A 26,564-nucleotide genomic window follows, 5' to 3' on the forward strand; every position below is an offset into this window, starting at 1 on the left:
TGTCGAAAAAAGGTATAAAAAAGTCATACTATAGCATGTCGAAAAAAGTCATAAAAATAAGTCATAGTATAGCATGTCGAAAAAAGTCACACTATAGCATGTTGTAAAAAGTCATAAAAATAAGTCGTAGTATAGCATATCGAAAAGTAATTCTATAGCATGTCGAAAAAAGTCATTAAAAAGTCATAAAAATAAGTCATAGTATAGCATATCGAAAAGTCATTCTGTAGCATGTCGAAAAAATATATTATAAAAAAAAGTAATTGTATAGCATGTCGAAAAAGGTATAAAAAAGTCATAGTATAGCATGTTGAAAACAGTCATAAAAAAGTCACAGTATAGCATGTCGAAAAGTCATAAAAATAAGTCCTACTATAGTATGTCGAAAAAAGTCATCCTATAGCATGTCGAAAAAATATAAAAAAAAGTAATTGTATAGCATGTGGAGAAAAGGTGTAAAGTGATAGTATAGCATGTCGAAAAAAGTCATCAAATAAGTCATAACTATAGCATGTCGAAAAATGTCCTACTATATATAGCATGTCGAAAAAAGTCATTAAAAAAAAGTCATAGTATAGCATGTTTAAAAAGGTAATACTATAGCACATCGAAAAAAGGTATAAAAAAGTCATACCTTAGCATGTTGAAAAAAGTCATAAAAAGTCATAGTATAGCATGTCGAAAAAAGTCACACTATAGCATGTCTAAAAAAGTCATCAAAATAAGTCATAGTATAGCATGTTGAAAAAGTTAATACTATAGCATGTCGAAAAAAGTCATATTATAATGTCGAAAAATAGTCTTAAGTCAGAGTATGGTCTGAATAAAATGAAAAAAGAACAACGTCACAGCTACAATGAAAATGCTTTATTTTCCTTACAAAAACAAACAAACCAAAAACATAATGTCTAGAAATACAGGTATACAAGAAATTATATGATGGGAGTATTTGCAGTTGAATGCCTGGTTGTCAACAGCCAGCTTGGAAACAATAATAATAATAAAATAAAAATTGAGTTAACTACTTGTGGATGTTAAAGCTCTTAACCAAATGGAATCCTGTGCAAACCATCGTTTCCCAAAATAGCTTCAGTACTGAGCCTCGGTTTCTCGGGGGGGACGTTAGTGCAAAAACCATTTTGGGAAGCTCAGCTGCCAAGGGCTCCACTTCTCTTGTTGATATTGATACGGTAATACTGATTTGACCCAAACACTCAAGCTAGGCGGTTATTATGAACTTGGAGTTACACAGCCGATATGATATGTAGCACAGAAAAAATACAAAAGAAAGAGTTTAAAAAGTGTTGAATCTCTCCTTAGTGTACTCGTCTCATCTTTAATTCACATCTGTAGTGAAACCATTGCCCGCTCATGTTCTTATTTAGTGTCCAAGGCACTTTTAAAGAAACATACTGTTAACAATTAGGAGAAGAGCAAAGAAGTCCTCTGAAGACAACCACCCTGATCTGCAGATCCATGATCAATTAGAGACTAAATAACAAGGGTTGGATGGATATGGGCTCCCTGGCATGTAGTTTTCACACTGTAGTGGTTTAGCTGTTGCAGTGGCTGCTCTATTTAAAGCAGATCTTTACGAAAGAAAATGTAAGTGCAATGTAATACTAAGTGCTTAATCAGGTCTGTTGGTCGTCTAGAGAGTCCGGCTTCAAACCACAAAGCAGCCCCAATTTGTTCACTATCATTTACTGCTACATTTGAGTGACAGAGCTGAGAAGTCTTTTTTCTGAAAAATAGAGTGCTGGGAATAATGGTTAACACTTACTGAAGGTATTTCAAACAGTGAGCTTGAAAAAACCCTGCCTTTTTTAAGAAATGTGATATGAATATGAACAATTTAAAAGAGAAAAAAAAATAAGAAATTAGAATTGATAATTGATAATAATTGTATGTGCCCTTACATTATGAATAAGGAAATACTTTGGAAACCAGTTGTCATGGGATAGTAGCTGTTACGTTTTTATGAGCCCTTTGAGGACTTATCATTGATTATGGTTAAAAAGTTGTTAGATGACCTTGTGTTTCCAATTTTTGGAAGGTAATTTGAAAAGCTGATGCTCTGTGACTAGAATGTAGTGGTAATACAAACTGGGGCATTGCACAAACGATGAAATGTAGCAATAATATGACTATTCAATCTGTCTGCGTGTCTGATCAAACTCATGACCTTTTAGTGTCAAATAAATGTGGACTGAGTGCCAGTTTAGTTTTCTCCCTGTTGGTTTCCAGTTAAAAATTCAAACATCTTCCTGTGCATTTTTTTTCAGCATCTTTACATTATTCGCAGCTCAGGCCGACCCACAGTGGAGGACAAATGGGCAACAATACAAAATGTGTTAACCTTGTGAGCTGAGATTTCAAGTTAAAACCCAGCGAGACATTCCTTCATTAAAAGTTGAGATGAAGCAACACAGAAAATAAAACACCTTTTTTTTTTCACAGTAATACACTTCAAATCCAGAGTCCGTGTTCTTCAATTGCATGTCCCGAGATGTTAGTCATTCCTGTAGTGTTGAAGCAAGCAGTCTGTACATCGGAGGGAGACTTATGCAACAAAAGCAGCTGGCGTGGTCCTTTGAGAGGAGGGAGTGTGTCGGGTACGAGATGGCTTTTACACTAAACTAGTGAGCAGAACACTTAAAACAACACCAAAGTGGAACACGTTTCCTTGTAGTCCTGCATTTCCAGTATGGGGTGCGTTCACATACGTTACATACTTGATGTGTGTACACTTCACAGCCTCAACCTACAGTTTCATATGTATAAAAAGCACTTTGCACCTATGTATACTTTTTCAATAAGCTGAGCAGATAAGTTGACGCCTGGTGGAGGGAGAGTGTTACCTCAGGACGCTGAGATGATACGATGCCGGTAGACGGGCCGGGAGTAGCAGCTAGCCGGAGGAGAACAAAGTAAGGCAGAGTTGTCCGTTGCCCCTGTGACTCTGTAGGCTGTAGACCTGACTTCAGAGGAGGGTGATGGATTTTCCCTGCAGTGTTAACTGATACAAAAAGGGCTGCCAGGCACACTCCGCCCAGCATTACCAAAAACATGGCTCTAATCAGTGGTTTGAAATGAATTAAGATGGAGACGCCAAAGATCTTTTGGGGGGGGGGGCTGGGCGCAGGTCACAGGTGGGTGAGTGACGAGGGAGGGAAAAGGCGAGGAATGTAAGGGTCGCCATGGTTACTCAGCGTTGGTGGTTTGCGTCTCGTTGAAGTCACCAGCACGGCTGTCGACGTCATCGTCGGACATGTCGACGGAGGCACCGTCCAGATTGAGGTTGCGGCGGCCCGAGCGGCTGGATGAGAAGCTGCTGACCGGGCCACCACGCCTGGTCAGTACAAATCAACAAAAACAACATCAACCTCTGCTGCTTCGAGGAGCCGTTCAACATTTGAGAAATTCACTAATCTGCTTTCTGATTGAGTGTGAGATGAAAAGATCAATATCTGTGGCAAGGAGGTGATTAGATTTAGGGGAAACAGCCGGCATGACTCAAAGCCTACCGACATCTCTAGATACACAAATGTTACAAAACATAAAGGGTTGTATGCTTGGACAATTTCTTGGCAATCAATCAACAAACTAGATGCCTCTGAACTAGTGAACATTAGGTATGGGGGCGAAGGGAAGAAGAGGACAGGGACAGAGTAAAATAAGTAAATTGCTGTAGCGTGTTCTTACAGTACGTGTTGACGTCGGAAACTGTAATGGAAGATGCCAGCCTCCACTTTAATAAATCTAACCCCCCCCCATGTTGTTTTGTGGTACGTGTGTGTGTATATACAAGGCAAAATCAAATGGAATGGTAGGGCTGTATCGTACCTGAGGCGGTTCTTAAGGGAGTTGACCTCTCTGGTGAGACCCTCGCTGGCCTCGGTGGCATCGTCCAGCTCCCTCTGTAACTTCCTGCGGCTAGCATTAGCTCGGGTGGCCTCCTCCTCTGCCTCCTCCAGCTGACGCTTCAGCTGCTTCATACGAGAGTTGGCTTTCTCCATCTGAAGGGAGGACAAACGCATGGGGAAATGGGTTGTGGGTAGTTGGTTGGAAAACCATCCTTGATTATAATTAAATCTTTCTAATAGGTGCCGCCTTGCTTCACGCGAGTCAATACCTGCTCCTTGAACTGGTCAGCATGACGACGCTCATCCTCCACCTGCATCATCACCTCCTTCAGCTTCTTCTCCGTACGACGGACGATCTTGTTGGCTGCTGCTCTCTCCCTGCAAGTTCAAAGAAGAAACATGTAAGACAAGAGCTCATTAGCGTCTGTTTTCACTGTTTAGTCCAACTCTGTCACACAAGCAGCTAAATCTTCTGCACAGGACTCCCACTAGCACCATCTATCACATCAATGTCTTTAAAATCAATGTCATGATGATTTATTGATGTTGAAATGACAATGGACCTTTATGTTTATCCCAATAGCTGACCAGAAAATCTCTCCGATGGGGTTTCATCAGTTGAGTGTCTCCTCAAACGAATACTAAATGTCCTCTGTCCCATCTTGTGTAAACGGGTGGGTTTGGTCACTTACTTTGCTTCCTGCTCCAGCTGCTCCTCCAGCTGGAGGATCTTGGCCTCCAGGGCAGTGATGGACGCCTTGAACTTTGACTTGACGGTCCCCTCCAGCTCTGCTAGCTTGGACTTCAAATCCTGCGTTTATAACATGCAAGTGTTAGGATCATGAGCATTAAATAACCAGAAAACAGTAAAGGTGAAACATTAATGTTCCCTATTGTGATTCTGTATTAGATCACTTTTCTCATAGTGGAGGTGTCTTTTACTAGCTCACATTCAACATGCAAACAAAGACAACAGGTGACCAGCTTCCTCTGCTGTTTTATCCAACCTCTGTCTGTATACAAGTGCATATATCATATATTCTAATGTATTTAACAAGCTATGCAAGACCTTGTTCTGCCGCTCCATCTGTTGCCGAGCGTTCTCACTCTTCTGGGCAGTGCTGCGTTCTCCAGCCAACTCGGTGTTCAGGTTGTCGACCTGCGGAAGAGTTGTTATGTCACATTAATGAAAGCTATCTGCCATTTTTGGAAACAAAGTTTATGACGATGCCTATTGTCATTATCTCAGGTGCCGTCTGTTTACCTGGAGGTTGGTCTTTCTGAAACGGTCGTTGAGCAGCTCCATGTTGCCCTGCTCCTCCTCCAGCTCCTCCTCCAGCTGGGTGATACGAGCTTCCAGTCTCCTCTTCTCTTCCAGCAGCGACGACCTGACACACACACACATTTTTATTCAGGGTATATGCAGAAATCCTAAGTTAAACTTAATTTTCTTTTAAGACATTTTTCACTTCAAATATTAGTATGAACAAGGTGACACTGACTTTCCAGAAGCACTGTTGGAGATCTCATCAGCCAGCTCATCCCTCTCCTGTTCAGCATGTCGACGGGCCCTCTCAGACGCTGCATGGTCCTACACAAACAACACAGACCACCCATAAGTATCAGTATGGAGACCATCTTGTATGAGCTGCAGTCCCATTCTTGTCCATCAAATAGAGAAATACTGACCTCCTGTAGCTGTAGGATCTCAGCTTCTAGGCCCTTGAGTTTCTTCTCGTTCTCCTTGGACTGGGTGAAGATCTCATCCCTGGAGGCTCTGGCCTCCTCCAGCTCCCTCTGATAGTCCTTCATCTGAACCTACAGACAGAGACAATGTGGACCAGAAAAATAACAGTAGGGGTTTTAATTTAGCTCATTGATTTTTCTTGACAATCAACGCGGACAGCAGTTGCAAAAAAGCAGCAGCTAACACACAGATAATGGATTCCATCAAGTTACCTTAAAGCCCTTAACATTAGAAAATGGTACCGAAAAACAACACTAAACGGGCACCGGTGCTAAATTATTAAAGAGCGTAGTATTGATAAGCTCAGACATTGGTTCCTTAATCAGTCATTTTCAACGTTTTGGTTTAATTTCTTATCACGCTGCTTGATCTCTTCGATCTCTGCGTCTGGGGTTGGATTGCGACACCAACGATCAGCAAACAGCAGGGCAGAGGCCACGAAATGAGCCAGGTGAGGTTTAGATATTAATATTACTTGAGTTGTGTTGAACTGCGCTTGTAACTGTACGTACAATAAAACTTCCTTAAGTATAAAGCCAATACTTTATCAGTAGACCTATTCAACAATCATAAATCCAAATAGAAATCACAGAAAAACAATGCTCCTTATAACAGAACTCCCCTGAGAATTACCACGTTTAGTTATTCTTCAGAATTAAAGTAATCAAGTGATAATTGTTTGTACAATGCAGACACAAAATACAAACAGCCTATTCAGCATACTCTTCATGGGACCAATTGGCCAAAATGTACAGCTAACTCACTGACTATCTGGAATACCAATGTTTATATCGCCCAAAGCATCATGTGAGCTGAAAGAAGTAATACAAAGAATAATAGCCCATAAGTAGTCACTTTTTTTGTGCTGCACCATCAATAGTTTAACTGTCCCATCAAAAACTGATACCTTCCTCTGTCTGTTCATAAACGGATATCTGCACTGTGTGTGCAACCTGTAAACCTTTGAAAAAGCAGTTTCAAATGCTTTTAGGCTATGCACAGAACAGGTGTGTGTGTGTGTGTGGGGTGTGTGTGTGTACCTGTAGTTTTTTGAGTTGTTTAACAGCCTCGTCCCTGCCTTTGTTAGCGGCTTCAATCTGTCCTTCCAGCTCGTTCAGGTCCATCTCCAGCTTCTTCTTGGAGGCACCAGCCAGAGTTCTCTGCTTCCTCTCGTCCTCCAACTCTGCCTCCATCTCACGCACCTGGAAGAGTTAACAACACGGCATGTCAAGAAATATATAAAGACATATTGAGGCAATTCATGCTGGTCATCATCTGTGTGCCCTGTGTACCTGTTTGACAAGCGACCTCTTCTTCTCCTCTCCCTGCTCATCTTTGGCCTGCAGGTCTCGGTCAAACTGGGCCTTCATGGCCTGCATGTTGACCTCCAGACGCAGTTTGGCGTCCTCTGTGGCCTGAAGCTCGTCTTCCAGCTCCTCCAGCTGAGTTCTCATCTCTTCCACCTGTTGCTCCAGAGTTCGCTTGGACTTCTCCAGTTCATGGACCTGTACGCATCATCGGGACAAACAATAATGTCAGCAAATGAGGCCGGGCTAAGGCGGAGCTAAGGTCTTCAGAGAGCCCTGTGTGGATTTCTAGAACTAACATTAAACTACCCTGGCTGATCAGATTATACTTTGATACTAAAAAAGAAGAATTAAATCAGATCTAATAGGTATAGCTGTAAGTGGAAGCTACAACTTAACTTTTTCCGTAAATTAAATCCAAATAAATTAAATCTAGACACTTTTATCTGACACGTCTGTGATCAATGTCATTTAACATTCAGCAATGTCATTTAAGAGGTCAAAGGTCACTCACATTCTTCCCCACGTCGTCCTTGGAGCTCATCAGGTCCTCCATTTCAGCACGGAGCTGCTTGTTAAACCTCTCCAGCTCCTCTTTGGCCTCCAGGGCCTCCTCCAGAGCTCTGGCCATAGACAGAGCCTTGGTGTCCTTCTCTCTGGCCTCAGCCTCCGCACGGTCACGCTCCTCAGCGTAACGGGCTGAGATGGTCTTCTCTTCAGCAAGCAGCTAGCGTAGACAAAGAAACAAACGCATTAAATACATACATACATCTGACATCAATCCATCATTTCTAGGGGTGCTAATTGAGAATCATTTTTTGACTGATGGCACTTGTTAACTGATCATTAACTGTTTAAGCAACAAGGTTAGCTTCTTGCATTCAGGGGTGCCGTAGTTAAAGTGCCTAACAAGCTGCTGTTTATGAAACTGAATTCATTTTAACTCCTCATACTCAAGCTTGGTTTCTGTGTCTTGCTTGCAACTGCTGATTAAAGTGAAGGGGGTTATCCTTGATGACGGCTCAGGCTCACTTAAGGTGGGCTGACCTTAATGGTGGACCAAATATTCTCATTTAAGACCCTCCTCATTTATATTTTTATCTTTTTAACTGATAGTAATTATTTTGACAAATGAATGCCATCAGTTAATGGTTACTTATTAACATCCCTAATCATTTCTGAAACATTTTGGGGGTCCAGCGTACCTGATCGAACTTCTTTTGTTTTTTTTCAAGGTTCGAGACAATCTGTCTCTGGTGGTCCAAGTCCACCATCAGGTCGTCCAGCTCCTGCTGCAGTCGGTTCTTGGTCTTCTCCATCTTGTCCATGACCATGGTCTTCTCCTCCAGACGCTGGCTGGTCAGCTCCACGTCCTTCAGAAGCTTTCTCTTCACCTCCTCCAGGCCCTCCATCGACCCCACGTCCTCCTCTAGCTTCTTCTTTGTCTCAAACAGCTACAGGACAGACATTCTTTGTTAAAAAAAATACATTAAGGTGATACAACATTTCAAGTGATCATCTTGCTAAAACAGCAGCGCTATGTGCAAAGTCAACGGCAAGACAACTGAAAAGAAAAGATGAAAATAAGAGTTTTAACCGTAAAAGGTTTTTTTTAAACTGAGATCCATCCTCTTCCAGACATACAGATTTTCACTTTATGTGTTTTTTTATTTGCTGCAAGGTCTCTCTGCTTTAGTCTGGCCCCTGTCTTGGCACACTTGAGTATAAGTGGTACCAGAAAAATGTGCCTGCCTCACACATCTGAGTGTCTTACACCCACAGACATATGTGTAGCAATGTGGACGTATGACTGTACCTGTGACTGCACCATCTGCAGCTGTTTCTCCAGGTTGCGTCGTGCCTCTTCATCCTCCTCCTGCTGCTCCAGCAAGGTATTCTTTTCCACCTCCAGCTGGCGGATCTGGCCGCTCAGGTTCAGCTTCTGGCGTGTCTCCTCCTGCCGCAACTCCTAAACACCACACAAATAAATGATGATCCAGACAACAGAAAAGCAGGAAGACAAATCGGTTACACCTGTTTTTATTATTAGTAAGAGAGATACCTGTTGTGCTAATGACTGACTCGCGATGACAGGATAAGGCCTTTGTAACTTTTACAGTCATTCTAGTTCATGTTTCCTGTAGCTTTTAACTACGCTGATGCCATCTTTCGTACCTCTGAGTCCTGCAGTTTGCTGTTCAGTTTGTCGACTTCCTTGACCAGCTTGACGCCCTTCTTGTCTGCCTCCTCCATCAAAGCGTATGCATTGTCCAGCTCCATCTAAAGAAAGATTAATGGGGTTATGAGGAAAGCATACCAAACAAAAACAAAGCGAGTCATTGATATTCTCTTTAGCAAAACAGCTACAAATCATTGCTGCTCTGCCATCTATGACCGTCTGTGGAGGTATTTACCTGGAGTTTGTTTGAGCGTTCGGCCAGCTCTACCTTGGCCCTCTCTCCCTCGGTGGCCCTGGACATGAACTCCTGCAGCTGGGCCTCCAGTTTCTTCCTCTTATGGTCAGACTCCATCTTTCCCTGTTGGAGACTCTTCACATCACAGGCCAACTCTTTGTTGTCACTCTCCATACACTGCTTGTTCTTCTCCAGGTTAGCCTTGATCTGTACAGAGCAAACAAAAAAAAGTACATGGTTGGTACATAGCCATAGTATCTGAATCTGCGGTTGTTGCTGGGACCCTGCGTGTTAGTTGCCAATTGAATTATGTTTTCTGTCTACATATCATACAGCTTTTATAGACCGATGTGTCCAAGCCCTGCGAGTGCAACAAGGTACGACCCACACACCCTCTTGGCCTGCTCCAGCTGTTCGGACACTTCTTCCAGCGCTGTGGCGTGCCTCTGTCTCACTTCCTGGATCTGGGCCTCGTGGTTTTTGGTCTCCTCATCTATGGCCTTCTTCAGCTCTGCCACCTCTTGCTCTCGCTTGGACCTGGAGTTCAGACACAAGAGAGTGTTAGAAGGAGAGGACACTGCCTAAGATGCCATAAAAAAAACAACTCCTTAACATGCAGGGTTCATTGCTACTGTTGTCTTAGTAAATACCCAAGAACTGTCCACTAAGAAATTAGAATATTATAAAGCTGGAGGTATCTTTGACATGATAAAACATTTTTAAAGATAGGAACCACTGAAATAAATGTAATGCATGTTTGTAGCAAAGGAGTGGCAAATATCAAACACTGCTCTGTGTCTAGAAAGAGAATGTGAATCAATAATATATTCACAAATAAATGTTATGCTTTTTGTCGAACCCTATAGTACACCAGTATGAAAACCATCCAAAACATGACTTAAAGAGTACCTCCACCGATTTAGCATTGAACTGATAAAACGTGTCAGACACACAGAATTTGAGATTTCATCTTTTCATCTTACTTGTCACAAGCTGGTGACTAAAATGTAACTCGATCCCGACAGTTTGGTCATGGAGTCACAAGGTGTGTTATGCTAATATCTGCTAATGTAGTAATGTAGCATTGGAATGCTAGCCTCAACCAAAGATGAGGAGCAGATTCAAAAGGTCTGATAAGACCACCTCTTTCTATGCAAACTAAAGTGACATAAATTGAGGCAAAAACAACGCATCTTCACATATGCGGTTGTAAATGGACTTCGATGTGTAAAATCGGCAGCGTTCCCCTTTGTAATCATTGATAAACCAACAATAAATAAGCACCGGAGTTCCTGCTGGGCAGCGGTGGTATCCAGCGTGTCCTCAAGCTCCGTCTTCAGGGCCTCGAGCTCCTCACTCAGGTCCCTCTTTAGTTTTTCAGCTTTACTTCGACACATCTTCTCTGACTCCAGGTCCTCCTGAAGCTCAGCAAGGTGGGCCTGAAGCTCCCGGACCTGCTTCAAGGCGTTGTTCTTCTGCAGTGTCTCTTCATCACTCCTGGTTAAAGACACATAACACAAGTCAGTTTATCAGAGTAGACCCTAATCATACAACATAGTCTTTCTTTTAATGAAGAAAGGTAAAGAAATCTCCTCAGCTTAGACCTTCAACTGCACACTGGGTGGCAGTGTGGTGAACTATTCACTGCCGAAGCTGTCCACATAAAACCTGTGCCTGTTCTCTATAAGGATGGACATGTTAATGAGACTGCTGAAGTAAGGCCAAGTCAATATATATTAAATTTAAACTTTATTCAATCGTCATTGTACATGCATATATACATGAAACTTGGCCTCTGCATTTAACCCATCCTAAGGAGCAGTGGGATGTTGAGACGTGCCTGGGGAGCAATTTGGGGATCAGTGTCTCGCTCAAGGACAATTGGACATGTGAACTGTAGAGGCCAGAGATCAAACCCCAAACCTTTTGGTTACAGGACAAACAAACACTACCCCATGAGCAACAACCGCCCCAAATTCATGCCAGCAGCAAGACTCCCATAACATTCCTAACTTACGAACTGATTAGACACACTGAATGTGATAATGATTCACTTTTATAATTAACAAAATGCCCGTGTTGATCAAAGGTACTAATGACACCAATATAAAAAGTAATTTCCCATTAATAGAAAAAAACAAACATATAATACATTTGTTCTCAAAATAGCTGCTAAATACAAAATCGGGTTTAATGAAAGCCTAATGATCCGGAGCTGTGACTAAACGGATGATTGCTGTGTGTGAAATTAGTCAGACAGACATTAACCAACAGCCCCTGTAGTCTGGACTATTGGACAGCTTTAAGGAGGAAATTACTGCGAAGGCAATATTAAAATAATCTGTGTTGACCTTCACAGCAACGACCTCCACAGCTGTTTACCTCATCTGCATGCAGTCTTGCGACGGCTAAATGGGAAAATGATTTCACATTACACCGAAAACCTGTTGCTCAGAATATTTTTCCCACTATGCATGGATTGAAAATCAGGATCGACAGAGGAGTGGGCTTAATTGAAGGGATAGAACGTTTTTCACAATCAGGAAATCTGACGGTAAAAGAAATAGGTTTGTTAATTGTGTCTCCTTCATTGTGAAATGACAGTCGGACTTAGCCTCGCTCTCTTTGATTTCCTCATGTGGAAAACTACTGCAAAGCCTGGCACAGAGCTCATCAATCAACATCAATTTGAGTGTAATCAGACACGGCTGACTCCAAGATGAATGGTCTCAGCCATTGTTGTTGAAAGCAAACACTGCAGCTGGGAGCTACAGAGGAAAATAGAGTGGGACTGATGGGATTGAAAGACGGAGAGAAAGTGTGCGTGTGCGTGTGCGTGTGTGTGTGTGTGTGTGTGTGTGTGCGCGCTGAAACACCAACTGCAGCTGGTGAAGAGGACGATAGCTGCTTTAAGTCAGAGCGGACTCGGTGTTCATTTGTGTGTTGTAGCGTCTATTTTAGGGTCTTCCTATTGACTTGGAGTGCGGTTGTCATGGAAATAGGATGTACTGCACTAGTGAGAGGATGTGCGGGAAGTTGAACATTACATACACAAAATGAGCAATACTAATAACAGTGATATTTTCCCACACAATTAGGTTTGTAGTGATTTGAGTTCGGCCCAGAAGGGGATGTAATACTACACTTCAGTGTATTTGATCATTGATTTCATACAAAACAATTTGTGTGCTTTCTTCAAATTAAGTTTAACAGTTGTTGAGCTGAGACAATATCTGTATCATTGTTACGTGCCAAACTCTTGGACATTTGGAATTCTGTCAATGAACAATAATTTAAAGGGAATAATGGCATTGGCTTCAGTATTGGTAAGATGAAGAATGTATAGTAGTAGAGTATTATAATAAGAGTATTAAACTGGAAGGGATTTGCCCCATCTGATGAATCCTTCTGGCTATTGCACTGGGGTCATATGATCCAATACTATCCTTTCTTCAATGATTCTGAATTGTCTTACTTTTATATGTTCTTTTTTTCAGTATTTGTACCATTATGTTTTCAAAATGAGTTAACTATCATTATGATTGTACCCTGTCAAAAGCCATTACACCATCTGAAAGGATCATGTCTGGAATTAGTTAATCAGTGTTTTAGATTTTGCAAAATATGTCCGATGCAATCAGTTTTGACACTTGTGTGTACTTTGATCATTTTTACATCATAACTGACCTGGCCAGCGCAGCCTGCAGCTCCTCCTCCTTCTTGCACAGTTGGATCTTCAGGTCCTCTATCTGGGCCTGAAGCTCAACAATCTGGTCCTGCAGGTCAGTGGTCTCAGCATCCAGCTTCCGCTTGGCCTTCTCAAGCTCTTGCCGTGTTTTCTCCTCCTTCTTTAAACGCTCTGAAAGGGAGGCATAAGCACATGTCTCATAAACAAGATTCATAAAGAACATGCTCAATCAAACATGGCCAATGATCAATTTAAAAAGAAAAGAAAACGTTTGCACTCAAAGGATCTCAAAAGATAAATGGGCAAAGTCCCAAGTCACACAAGTTAAAAAGTGACAAAAAACAAACACCTAATTGCTAACCGCCTGACACAAACATTGGTAATCAGATTACCTTCTTTGTCTAAATTCATGGGTGTTTTTTCAAACATTCCTACATACCTCGGCTCTTTATCGACCTGGCACTTAAGTAACCCAGATTAAGGGCCTGATCAGACAGAGTGCATTTAGCAGGTGGAAAATGCAAGGCCCACCACACTGCCTTTCTTTTGCCCGATCAGACGGAGCAATGATTTATGGTTTAAAGTTTTATAGCTTTGGGTATCCAGTAAAAGTCACCACAATGAGAGAAACTGTAAATTAAGTCAGGCGCCTTTAAACTCTGAGTTGAATATTTTGGAATGAGGCGTTCAGGAAGCTTCTGCAAAAACATGAGGCGCATAGAGCGGAAAAATACAAGTACATTTTTCTTTTACAAAAAGCTGCCCCAGGATTCTAAAGCGCACTCTGTCTGATTAGGGCCTAAGACATATATCAAAATCATATAGTTTGTTTGATGGAATGTATTACTAACAATAACAAACACGCAAAAATATATATTTTTACCATTTATGAAATGTTTACAATAATTGTTTTTTTTCTAAATGTATCCATCATTTCCAGCATTTTATATTCCATGAATATACTCTACTATCTTACATACAGGATACTTCAACTTAACTAGTCCTTAAACTGATGTGATGGCGACCATTCACCTATTTGTGTGTTCTGGTGAATGTTCCCTAGGCTTTGACCCAAAATGGCGGCAGTAGCAGTAGCTTACCCTCCAGGTCAACCATCATCATCTCCTGCTTGTTCTTGACCTTGCCGAGGTTCTTTGCTTTGTCCTCCTCCTCTGTCAGTTGAGAGGTCATCTCTCCGATCCTGTCCTCCAGCAGCTTTTTCTCCTGTTGTGTTAAATAAAACTGTTGGTTAGACTGGAAGCACAACTACTATATGGAGTTGAAACTGTCAGTACAATTACATTTTTATTACGCCTAATCAATCACCTTGTTATTTATTTTTGACCTTTTCTGCTTTCTGTTTTTTTGTTTTGTTTGACCCATCATCTGAAAATCTAATCCTCTCACCTTGAAGAACTTGGAGTTTTGGTCCTCGAGCAGGAGAATGTCCTCCTCCATTTTCTTGATCTTCGCCTCGGCTGTCACTTTGTCCAGCTGCAGCTTCTGTCTTGCAGCTTCCTCCTCATCAAGCTGCTCCTCCAGGTCCTGCAAGGAGGAAAACAAAGTTTATAAACTCTTTAAAGCCCTTCAGCACTTTCAGAAGTATTTCTCTACAAGCTAATCGGCTTCATCAGTGTGGTTTGATCAGATGTGTTAGACAAAGCTGTGGACTTCTACCCTCTTCAACTTCAATAAAGTGACTGAAAGGTTCTTTAAATGTTCAACTGAGGATAATGATGATTGTTATTATGATGCGCTTGATGTGCTTGATAGGCAAGTACTGTCAGCAAAGATGTTAGCATATCAAAACAAAAGGTAAGAAGTTTGTGTACGTAGAAGTTAAGTTTGAATAGATGAAGATATGAACCTGAATGTGTGACTGCATCTTCTTCTTCTCATTCTGCAGGCTCTGGTTCCTCTCCTCCTCCTCCTCCACCCTAGACTCCAGGTCATGAAGAATCTCCTCCAGCTCTTGCTTCCTAGAAAGCAGACGAACTCTCATCTCTTCGGCCTCGGCAAAGAGCTCCGTCTCTGCATGGAGTTGTTCTGCTAGAATGTTCTTCTCCTCTACGAGCTGAAGAGAGGGAACAGTTTGAAACAGTTTTTGTAATATTGATTTCTTCAATTGTTATACATTTGATAGAACACAGTAAATAGTCATTTCCTGACAAACACTCAATTAATAGCATGTCATTTTTAAATAATCACGTTTCTCTGAAGTAATTTTGGCCTTTATCAGGACCACAGTTATATTTATATCATAATTATTTATGAAAATATTTATTTTCCATAGTAGGGGGCAAGTCTACCTGTTGGTGTTTCCTCTCACTCTCCACAAGCTCATTCTCCACCTTGAGCTGTAACTCCTTCACTTTTACCAGCTCCTCATCTTTGGCTTGCATCTCCTCCTCCTGCCTGGTGACCTGTAGCAGAGGCTTCACCTGAGAGAGAAAGAGAGGGAAAGAAAATCAACCTCTACATAGTTTTTGCAGTGTTCCCAAAATTAAATGCAACACTTAGACATAGCCTGCAATTTAATACCTTTTTACTGAAAATCAGTAGAGACAATATGGCCTAACTGTTAATAAAGTACATTAATTTCTTGACATATAAATCACATTTTTCCCAGCAATATATATAAAAAAATCCTAGTAATATAATCAATCAATTACCTTGACTTGGACCCAGATAAAGCAATTAAACGATAATTAATTTAACTTTTTGCACAAATTGACACACGGCGATCATGATTATATGAACTGGCTCACTACGTTATCTAACATTAGTAGTAGTGGAAAGTGGTAGTAGTAGTAGTGAAGCAGTGTTTACAAGTCTGATGTCACTAACTCAAACTAAGAATGTGGCCTTCTATTCTTTACAATCTACTGTTTACCCCCAGGCTCACTTATCTTGTTTACAGGTATAGAACAGCTACCAACAGCCTGCAGCAAATACCAAAAATATATATCTCATGTTACTTATTTTAGACCTTTAAAAAAATGTAGGACTTTTCTAGTCTGTGGATACCCTGCTCTAACGAGCACAGTGAAACCAAAAAAATGAACTTCGTTTGATCAGACTACAAACGGCAGTGCAGTGCACCTTGTGTCTTTCCACCTGAAAATCCTATCACTAATTTATGAACTATTAATTTTGTCAAGTGAGGCAGAGATGTAGAGCTGTGTATGAGCTGCTTATCAAATATGAACTACTTCGTTGGAAGAGGTAACGTTAGCTGTCAGAGTTCTCACCTTGGTGAAGAGCCTCCACCACTGCCAGTGTCGCAGCTTCAAATAAGCAGCACAGTTCCTCTGGAGGACCTTCAGGGCACTCAGTTGCTGCTGCTTCTTAGCAAAGGCCCTGAGGGAAGAAATGGTATAAGAACAGGCAGCCAATCAATGTCTGGGTAGAGCAGTTCTATTTCAAGTCCGCTGTGTTTTTGAAGACCACGGTTGGGCTGCGTTTAGTGTGCAGATGAGCTGTAAATGCACCAAACTTATAGTTTTTCCCCTCGTTGTGCTGCTTTATGCTCTGATATGAATGCTAATAACTACAGGCTCTTCAGTACTCTGGTGATTTTTCTTGATGGGAACTACTGGGAGGAGCTTCAAGCTTACATCTGTGACTTGACATGACAGACGCATAAACGCTTTGTCACTCAGACAACCTCTTCTGGTTGAGCAATTGCATCACTGTCCTTAAATGCATCTTGGGTATCCAAAAGCAGATGTATGTTCATAGGTAAGAAATCGGAATCAAAAACATGAGAGCTGACACTCACTTGCGTGCCAAGTATCCACGGCAAACAGACTGGAAGTAGATGATGATGTCAGTGATCTTCAGATCTCTCTCCTCCTCAAGGTGAGCCAGAACACCAGTCCTGAAGAAGATCTTACTCTGACCAATACGGAACAGGTTGGGGTCCAGCTCCAGGGCTCGGATCTATAAAAGGCACATAAGGACTTTTTAAAAAATGTACCTCTGTAGACAGGGTTACATTTGCATTTTTTCAAATTCAAATTTTTTTCCCTGGAAAACAGATTGACATTATAGTCAAGCCAGCGTTTTTCCTTCATAAAAGGCAAATAGTCAGTTCCTAAGGCTCAGAAGATTATGTGGTATGTTTTGTTTCCTTAGCAGTAGCTTTAAAACTGAAATAGAGCAAAAAAGAAAAGAAAGGCACTACCATTCTCTCACAGGCTTGTTTCCCATCCATGAATCCTTTGGGGATAGCGTTAGGGGTCAGGATCTCATATCTGTGAACAAAAGAGAACACTAATATAAACATTTCTTCTGTGTTAAATAGAATTAGGGAGTTCAAAAGGCTTCTTGTTGTTTGTCACCTCTGTCTGAACTCCTGGAAGACGATACGGTTGGGGAAGCCCTGTCTGCAGATGCGAATCCCCTCTAGGACTCCATTACACCTCAGCTGGTCCAGAACCAGGTGAGGCTCCAGTTTACCAGCCTGAGAAGGATTAAATACAACATTAAGACCAGAAACATGTGTTTCAGTCTGACAATTTCTGCTCTCCCAAAGAAATTCTCATTATAATATAAAATAAACAGGTCCCTCCTGTTCTACTGCTTGATATGCAGCTTCTAACAAATACATTTAGATTCTTAATTTACTCTTTTTTCGTGGTTGGGGATGATGCAGCGAACAAAGTTGGGGTTGGTGTTCCTCAGTGTGGCCATGAGCTTGGTCAGTGACTCCTTGTAGAGCTGTCCCACCGTACGGAACATGCCCTTTTTCGTTTTGTAGGTGGCGCCAAAGGCTGTCTCGTTCATTCCTGCCACCTGGTCCAGGCCAACGATACGGTCGACTGATGGGGAGATGAGGAGAACTCGTTAGAGCAATGAGACTTCATCAGGAACAGATTAAAAAAACAGCAGCGGTGACATAATGTAGCTACATGAAGGGCAGATGGATGAAAAAGACATCACACACTACAGTCAAACAACGGCAATCTATAAAGAAGCATACAAAGTCTAGAACTACCGCTAGCTTGTGCATGGACACGGAGAGCGAGGCCTATCTACCCCTGATGGTCTGTACAGGGCTCTATATGTGCTGTTACCTGTTAGGAGAGAAGCTCCTTTTTATTATGATTTACTCACAAAGCATTAACAAAGTTTAAGAGCAAGAATTGAAATGGTCTTCTCTGGTGTTTGTGGATGAGCGACGATGCTGGATGGCCCCTAAATGAAAGCTTTTCAGCATTTTACTGTTTATGATACAAAACCTGCATCAACATATTACTAGTAAAATAATTTATTCTCAACATGCTAGTAATTAAGGGGTTGCAAACACTTGATGCAAAAATGTGAAAATACTTGTAGGATGGCTAAAGCAGCAACAATTATTTGTTTAATTAAAAAAAAAGCAGTTAAATCAACATTAAAAATAACTGTTAGTTTCAGGTCCAATAATATCTCCTGAGGTTCTGCAGGGTGTTTTGTGAAGTGTGGGCTTGGATAAAAAATAAAAAAAATGGCGCTGCAATTAAACAAGTTTAAAAGACCTGGGGATGTACCAATATGACTGGAAATGTAAGATCCAGCATGTTTAGGAGTTTGAACTAAACTAGAAACTAAAAGTCAGGATATCTCGGCATCTGCTGCATTCTGACCATCCGTTTTTAGATCTAGCAAGTCCTCAACATTTTGAAAGTGCAATCCTAAAATGCTAGAGTAAACCTTCAGAAGGAGGACATCAAGTTATTGTTAACAAATTCTATGAAAAGACCAAAATTAGCAATTCCTCCATTTATCCATATCCAAAACCTTTTTTGACTTCCCTGCCAGTCTGGCTCTCAGCTTCAAATCCATTTGTTGGTACTAAAGATAAAAATCTACAGAAAACAGGTCAACTGTATATACATTTTCTAAAACTTTTTTTACTTTACATTAATATTTTAGATTCTGATTTGGTGTGCATTTAGAGCAGCAGGACAGTGTATACGGGATGGAAAATAAATTACAATGAACAATGTCAGTCAGTGCAAGAGTGTGTCTCATTGTTTTTAATAGTTTTAAGATAATAATTAAGCTCCAAGGCACATAGGAAAAAGATGAATCAGGCTTTGGATGAACCAACAATTACTGTTGAATTCATTGCTGGTTTTGATCTTTTCATGGGAATTAAATTCTTCTTTAAAAAAAATAAGAGTAAATCTTTTCATGATCTGATAATGTCAGTGGACTTACTCTAGGATATATAGCTTGACAAAATGACGCAGAACATGACTTAATATCCAACACACGGGTTTAATAAAAAAAAAAAAAGTATTTGATGAGTCACAGACTGCTAGAGTTTTATCTGAGGTGATATGTGGCCTGCTGTCTGGATCCTCTACACTGAAGTCTGAGCTCGGAACCAAAACAAATACCAACATCTGCTTTCAATTCACTGCTACTGTGATCCTATACAGGAAGAAGGAAGGTGGAAAATGAATGTCATTAAATGTCAGCTTTATCAGTAAAGCTTAAAAACCTAAATTTTCTCGTGGATGAATCACATCACGGAGGAGCTATGAAGACTGCAAACAGCTGCACTAGATCTAATCGCTCGCCTCAGGGCTATTGACCATACAAAGATCACAAAACCCATGTCAGCCTACAAAAATGCTGACACAAATTAAAGCACACTAGTTCAACTAGAGGGAGCAGTTGACTATATTCTACTTCAAAGTGTTTAGGAATTAGGTACTACTGCTTTTGGCTGAGACAAAGGAGCCATGCAGCCTGGAAGCAAATGGGAGCCACTGGAGCTATGACAGACACAGCACCGGCTGAAGCATGACACATACAGCCAGATCTGGGCAAAAATATACCAGTAGCTACACTTCCAAGAAATGAATCTGCTTGGGAAGTGCTTATATTTAGCCTACCAAGCACCTTGAGCAGCTTGGCTTCACATTTCAAAGCTGATCATTTCCAGCTAATATTATTTTGGCCCAGGTCTGCTACAGCACGACCCAGTCATTCACCTTCCGGGTCATCCAGACTAGTGTCATAGAATGAAGCCCTTTGAATGGTCTGAATCTCTACAACACAGAGAAAGAGACAGGGAGGGAGGGGGATGTTAAATTAATTCTTAGAAATCATAAATGTATCGGCCTGGGTCAACAAGGCCGACAGCTGTTGTTAGTAGGTTTGAGTGAGAGACTTATTGACGTGCTTGTTAACTGAATAAGCAAACGGGTACACACATAATGAATATTAAAGGATGAATAAACAAATTGGATTCCTGCTAGTATCTAGTACTATTTCTAATGTTTAGAGATAAGAATGTGGCAGCTTACCGTCTTTCCAAAGTTCAGCTATAAATTTGTCAGTCGACTGATGCAGAAGTGTGGCCACATTGTCATTCAGAGGGTCCATGTTCTTCATTAGCCACTCATCTGCTTTATAATCCACCTGTAACGATAACGATAACAATATACAGTTCGTTTGCCTTTTTTACATTAATATAATTTTTTTTTAATCCTGTATATTAGCTTTTTTAAAGAATTGTAATGAGAATCTAAAGCATGTCTATTAGCATTTCTGTACATACTGTTAGTTATCGTCATATGAAATACACGCCGATAAGTGAAGCACAAAAATGTGTAGCATACAGTATGTCATGTATCGGCCAATAGGGTTGTCTCGATATACCACTATTAGATAAAAATGTTTTATATAATCAATCAGTGACAGATTTTGGTAAATTTAATTCATTACTAATTTACACAAGAGTTGTATGAATCAGAATATCTCAATATGTGAATTTTGTCTTGATATGTTCATAGAGAGCTGAATAATGATTATTGCCTACGGTAGTTTCAATGATTAACGCACATAACATGTATTACACACATACATAGTGTAAGTCTCAGGGAGCACTGACAAGTTTTTTGGTTGCACATTCTTAATAAAAAAATGATAAAGGATTTAAAAAAAATCTTTGTAAAGAAAAGAATAAAGAAGGATATTGGCCAATAAAGATCGAGATAAGATTTTTCTGAAACACAGTAACTCATATCAGCCTTAAAAATGTAGTCTGGCAGGGGTCTAACTAGAGGTATGTGGGGAGCCCTAACTTAAAATAATTGAATGGCATTGCACTTGGATGCTTAAACATGTCATCAATAACATGTTATAATATAACATAATATAACATAAATAATAGTTGCATCAATATGTTTTTGTACATCTGACACATCATGGTGACCTAATTCAAATACTGACTTACTATACTGTGCAGATCATACTTAATTGTAGTGATTCAGACTGCACATGTGATGCAGTATGTATTTGTGCATACATATGTTGACACCATTTACAACATTTGGCTTCATGGCGTGGAAGAGCAGACTTTTTTTTATTTCAAATCTGAGTTTTTGTGTAAAACAGCACAGTCCACATAATGAAAAGCAGATGTGCTCCTCCCTGCAGGTCTGAGTTCTATTTCATAACACCAATCACTACGTCCAAATCCACTCCAATACCATGCTATATAAATCAAACTAGGACACAGTATTTCCCTGAAATCCCACCACAGGAGAACCTTGCGTCATTGTTTTATCTTAGAGCTTTTCACTTGCTCTTTAACTTGTGCAGGAGAAGATCAGGGAGGAAAATAAATGTATTGGAAAATAAGAATGTAGACAGAAATAAAGCAGCTGGTTCTACACTGAACAAAAGTAGAATAAAAAGCAAGGGAGTCATATATATCACATATATCATCATGTTTTTGAGTAATTTGGAGGTAAAAAACACAACATTCCTTCCAGTGTGTACAGAACTGTCTTAATTCAATTAATGTGTTGAAGTATGTTAGAATGCTCAAGTAAACTAAAGCATTTGAAAGTATAGTAACAATTAATCATTAGTATGATGGTATCAGTTGTAACAGTCGTAACAGCTATGTCAATCATCATGATTAACTTTTTTCTTATCCGTCAGTCTTGAGGACCGCTTCTTAGAAGAGAGCCTGACTTGTGTTCGAAAAAAAGCTCCATAAAATGAAAGCTTTAACCTTCAGTAAACTGTTTTTTCCAAGGGAAGACTCAATTTAATTTTCCTTTTGAAAACCCGCCAGGTAGGGCATTCCAGTTTGAAAATGAAAACACATCAACAGTTTATTTAAGCAGAGACTGAAACAGGCCAAGTGTGATTCTTCAAGGGCTTAAAACGAGCGTACCTTGCCAGCGTAGTGGATAATGCAGAAGTCGGCCTTGTCTTTGAGCTGGCGGGGCTTCTGGAACTTGCTGTGTGTGCCCTGCTCCTGGATCAGCTTCTCTACAAAGGTCTTGTCTGTGGCCTTGGGGAACCAGCACTCTTCATCCAGCAGAGCCAGGACGCCTGGAGGATTTGCCTGAAGGAATATCAACACAGGATGGAACTAAAGGCTTCAGAGACATAAACTGTAACTACAGAAGCACGGCAACGACTTTCAAGTATTTGTTTGTGTTCATTAGATGGCTGCGTTGTGGTCAAGCCCCCAATATTCCCTAATGACAACTTTTTCTCAGTGTAGATGTCAGTAAGAAAGTTAAGGCAAAGGTTTTCCTTTTTAATTTAGGTAGAAAGTTGTAGCATGTGGTTAAAAATAATTGTTGAGTGAATAGTTTTTAGTGTCAAGATAGTTTGTTAGCATAGCTAAATAATTCAAGAATAAGTGGAAAATAAGAGAAGTTTCATTCATCTCATGGATACAAGTTAATCTTTCACACTGACCGGCCTCTCAATGAGGTCGATGCAGGGCTGCAGGTCGAGGCCGAAGTCGATGAAGCTCCACTCGATGCCCTCCCTCTGGTACTCCTCCTGCTCCAGGATGAACATGGTGTGGTTGAAGAGCTGCTGCAGCTTCTCATTGGTGTAGTTGATACACATCTGCTCAAATGAGTTCAACTGTAGTAGGGGAGGAATACAAGGAAGAACAATACTTCACTGTAAATGAGTGTGGATGACAAGAACAATAAAATTAAATATTTATATCTTCTAAAAGAAATCAACAGCAACAAAAACAAACATTATTGTCAACTGTTTAAAATAAAAACATTTCCCCTAGCCACAACTAGACAAACTGCCTTCTTTAAAGATTACAAAATTTAAAATATTTTAATCCAAACCTGGAAGATCTCAAAACCCGCAATGTCCAGGATGCCAATGAAGGAGGCACCCTGTCGTTTGGTTCTGTCCAAGGCTTTGTTAATGCGATGGACCAGCCAGCGAAACAGACGCTCGTATGTTGCTTTAGCCAAGGCCTCGACAGCAAAGTCAGCCTGGAGGGAGAGAAAAGAGAGGAGGAGGAGGAATGGAAAATAATGGTGAGACACTATAAGGAGATACAGAGCTGATTAAGTATATCAGCATAGTGCAGACATGATTCCGGATCCTCAATGGACAAATGGACTCAGAAGTCTTGGTTAATGTTCCACATGCTTTCAGAGTCAGACTTGAGACAACAGTTGTATCCATTGAGTTGAAGCCATAATCGGCAACTCAGAAGTCTGCAACAGTACTGCTCTTCAAATGAATGATTGATAAACAGGAGACGTACTTTGAAGTGGTTTCACAGAAGGTTAAACTAACCTTACCATGTGCCTAGTACAATATGAAACAAAGGCAAGATATCAGTGTTTGAAAGCAATTCTTCATATTGGCCATCAGTTCTTAAATCATTTCAATTTTGGGTTATGTATTTACTGATTCTTCTTAATACAACGGTACCCCTGGAGCTCAGCCACCGATGCATGGAGGAAGCCAGTCAGAAGCTTAAAACAGTGCTATAGAGAATTCTAATTCTAATTTTGTTGTTGCAAGTTGGAACAAAACATAATCACGTAAGTTTGGGACTCTCCTCGTGCTTTACTTGCACCATTTTCTAACACCATTAGTTTTAACTGATGATTTAAATGAGTTTAGGCTCATCAAAGCCCAAAATGAAACAGACTTTTACTGCCGGAAACCTGGATGTAGGGACGCAACTCTATTACTCCATAATGACATTACACAGCACTAAAATAGACCTACTGCAGTTGCTTTGCTTTACAATAGATTATCATTAGTGTAAGTGAGGATATTAGCTGAAAACCTAAGAGGATATCCACAGTGTTAGCTAACTGACCTGCTCTTTAGTCTGCGCTTTCTGGACGTAGTCTCTTCCCACTTTGATCCTTGGGGACAGGATGGCTCTGGTAAACTCCATTACATTCATACCCAGCAGATGACATAGCTTCTGAGCGGCTGGGAAATGAGAGATGGAAAAAGCACATAATAGGGGAAAAAAGTTTATTTAAATGAGAATAAAGGGAGGCCACAGTAATGGATTGGAAACTGTACATTTGACAGATACCTATGTGTTCCCAGTATCATTTTGACACTTGGATCCTCATAATAATAATCAATATGAAATAGATACTTAACTTTTACTGATTAATTAAGATTTATCACAAAGATGTTTTCTTATGAAGTGTAATGGGGAAAAATGTCATATTTTACATGGCTGGAGCTTGTGGAAAAGTAGAAAAAAGCATGACCCGGTCTAGATCAGCCAAGTCTCACTACTAAAAAAACATCTGCTTCAGTCCTGGATTCTGCACGTCGCATTTGGGAATATCTGGCTGAGCCGCCTCACTGGCATTAGGCTCATTCTCTCTCCCCGTCTCCCTGATTTAAGTGCCAAATATGCAGTGCCACATGTGGAGGAACTGGAAGACTGTGCCCCATTTCCTTCAGGAGTAAATCCTCATAATAATAAGGCTTAATGGCAGGTTGACAAGTCTTGGGGAGAAAAAGGACATAAATCAGCAGTCCCTCTGTTCTGTGGATGAGGACGCAGTGTGAGGGAGGCAGGAAAAGGGGAGGAGAGGAGTTGAAGTATATATGGGAAGAGGAAAAGAAGGAGAACAATGTCTGACCTTTGAGCTTCAAGCTACGAGGTTATGAAGCTGATGTAAAAGGATTGTTTGCAGTGTGTGTGTGTGTGTGTGTGTGTGTGTGTGTGTGTGTGTGTGTGTGTGTGTGTGTGTGTGTGTGTGTGTGTGTGTGTGTGTGTGTGTGTGAACCTACCAGTATTATCAGGCATAGAGGCTTGGTCAGAGTTCCTCTCCTTCTTAAAGGTAATGTTACCAAACTGAAGCACTGAGGACACCACCTTCAACATGGCTACAGATGTAAAGAGAGAAAAAAACACATCAAAATTGTAAGATATTATTTCATCGTGATTGTTCTCACTGGACATAATCAATTAAAACAACAAACATTTAACCCAGATGAATAAAATAAAAACATACTTTTTCCAAGTTCTGATCCTGTGTCCCTGCGTGCATTTTTTAAATATATTTTGGTGCGAAATATGTAGCAAAAATCATTTGAGTATTTCTACATCAAAATCGCGCTCTTTTTTTTCTTCCTGTAAATTACTACTCAATACTCATAAATTCATTCATTTGATAAATTCACATATACATTCATCCTATCCATTGTGATTTGGGACTACTAGCACTAACCCCACCCATCATATAAAACCAACCTTGACTATTAACTTGTTGGTTATACTCTAGTTTGTAGAAGAGAAATATCAAAGAAGAGGCAGTGTTCAGATATGTTGGCAAAAAAATTCTTACATATAAATTTCTCCATCTTCTGTGCGTGGAGGCCAATAGTCCTCTACAGCTCCACATGTTCTGTCTTCTAAATCATGCCTAATTTTGAAAATCCCTTATAAAATCAAACACTACCCATGTACCCCGTCACTCTGAGATACTTCTCATTACAGACGCTAAAAAAACATTTCGCTTTTACCTAAATTTCAAAAATCATAAAATCTGAGGGACCTTGATTAGCAATATTCTTCTAAAGTAATCTAAAACTGACCAAGGGAAAGCAACCTCCTTGAGAAATTGTTATGTTTACGTTATGGTTAACATACCCAGAATCTCCTCATGGCCGAAGCTCATGATGTGCATGGCCTCCATGGTCTCCTGAAAGTTATCTTTGTCCTGCTGACCCGGTATTGTGACGTTACCGTTAGACATGAAACGGTAGTTGTTGAATCCTTCCAAAAGCAGGTCCGCTGTGGAGAGAAATTAGGTTAAAACTTTTAGAAGCATGGTTAAGATACATATTTTTGTCTTTTAAAGAAAGTCTAAGTAAGGACGGGGTTTTAGTGGAATTGGTGGAAATTCTCAGTACGAATATAAATGTAATATAAACCCTGAAATCTGATAATTTATACTGTTGTTGCCAAACACAACTTCTCTTTTCAATAGTTGATCTGCCAAAATCAGCATGGTCTAGAGTAGCGACGGACAAAGAGAATAACAAGTATCTTGATAGTATAACAGCTCAGTTTACTTACATTTGAGGTGCTCACCAGCTCCAGCCAGCAGCTGGTAGAAAATGTGGAAGGTGCGCTCATCTTTGGCTTGACGAATAGCTCTGGATTTCTCCAGTAAGTCTGACATAGAACGGTCAAAGAAAAACATCTTTCTGCTGGGCTCAGTTTGATGTAAAATCTAAATTTAAAATGTCCATTCACACAATATCCAA

The 26,564-nt window shown here is 40.4% G+C and overlaps 1 protein-coding gene across 1 annotated transcript in view; it reads right to left on the minus strand.

The window, feature by feature from the left end:
* Nucleotides 1-888: 888 nt before the first annotated feature.
* Nucleotides 889-26,564, minus strand: part of LOC129095684 (myosin-10-like) — a 55,523-nt gene continuing 29,847 nt past the window's right edge. Inside the window, exons 11-45 of the mRNA XM_054604225.1 lie at nt 26,374-26,472; nt 25,945-26,088; nt 25,083-25,178; nt 24,139-24,257; nt 23,141-23,293; nt 22,746-22,919; nt 22,210-22,383; nt 20,327-20,441; nt 17,652-17,845; nt 17,366-17,487; nt 17,209-17,278; nt 16,804-16,964; nt 16,274-16,382; nt 15,332-15,463; nt 14,890-15,096; nt 14,430-14,567; nt 14,123-14,246; nt 13,022-13,193; nt 10,619-10,831; nt 9,727-9,871; nt 9,335-9,541; nt 9,096-9,200; nt 8,737-8,889; nt 8,126-8,374; nt 7,435-7,647; nt 6,906-7,118; nt 6,654-6,815; nt 5,556-5,684; nt 5,369-5,457; nt 5,131-5,254; nt 4,936-5,025; nt 4,559-4,677; nt 4,136-4,244; nt 3,847-4,019; nt 889-3,352 (exon numbers count right to left, since the gene is read on the minus strand). Of these exons, the coding sequence (XP_054460200.1) occupies nt 3,205-3,352; nt 3,847-4,019; nt 4,136-4,244; nt 4,559-4,677; nt 4,936-5,025; nt 5,131-5,254; nt 5,369-5,457; nt 5,556-5,684; nt 6,654-6,815; nt 6,906-7,118; nt 7,435-7,647; nt 8,126-8,374; nt 8,737-8,889; nt 9,096-9,200; nt 9,335-9,541; nt 9,727-9,871; nt 10,619-10,831; nt 13,022-13,193; nt 14,123-14,246; nt 14,430-14,567; nt 14,890-15,096; nt 15,332-15,463; nt 16,274-16,382; nt 16,804-16,964; nt 17,209-17,278; nt 17,366-17,487; nt 17,652-17,845; nt 20,327-20,441; nt 22,210-22,383; nt 22,746-22,919; nt 23,141-23,293; nt 24,139-24,257; nt 25,083-25,178; nt 25,945-26,088; nt 26,374-26,472 (5,144 nt within the window). The 3' untranslated portion in view covers nt 889-3,204. The remainder of the gene's footprint in view (nt 3,353-3,846; nt 4,020-4,135; nt 4,245-4,558; nt 4,678-4,935; nt 5,026-5,130; nt 5,255-5,368; nt 5,458-5,555; nt 5,685-6,653; nt 6,816-6,905; nt 7,119-7,434; nt 7,648-8,125; nt 8,375-8,736; nt 8,890-9,095; nt 9,201-9,334; nt 9,542-9,726; nt 9,872-10,618; nt 10,832-13,021; nt 13,194-14,122; nt 14,247-14,429; nt 14,568-14,889; nt 15,097-15,331; nt 15,464-16,273; nt 16,383-16,803; nt 16,965-17,208; nt 17,279-17,365; nt 17,488-17,651; nt 17,846-20,326; nt 20,442-22,209; nt 22,384-22,745; nt 22,920-23,140; nt 23,294-24,138; nt 24,258-25,082; nt 25,179-25,944; nt 26,089-26,373; nt 26,473-26,564) is intronic.

Source organism: Anoplopoma fimbria, chromosome 9 (genome assembly GCF_027596085.1).
Source record: "Anoplopoma fimbria isolate UVic2021 breed Golden Eagle Sablefish chromosome 9, Afim_UVic_2022, whole genome shotgun sequence".
Classification (NCBI taxonomy): Eukaryota; Metazoa; Chordata; class Actinopteri; order Perciformes; family Anoplopomatidae; genus Anoplopoma; species Anoplopoma fimbria.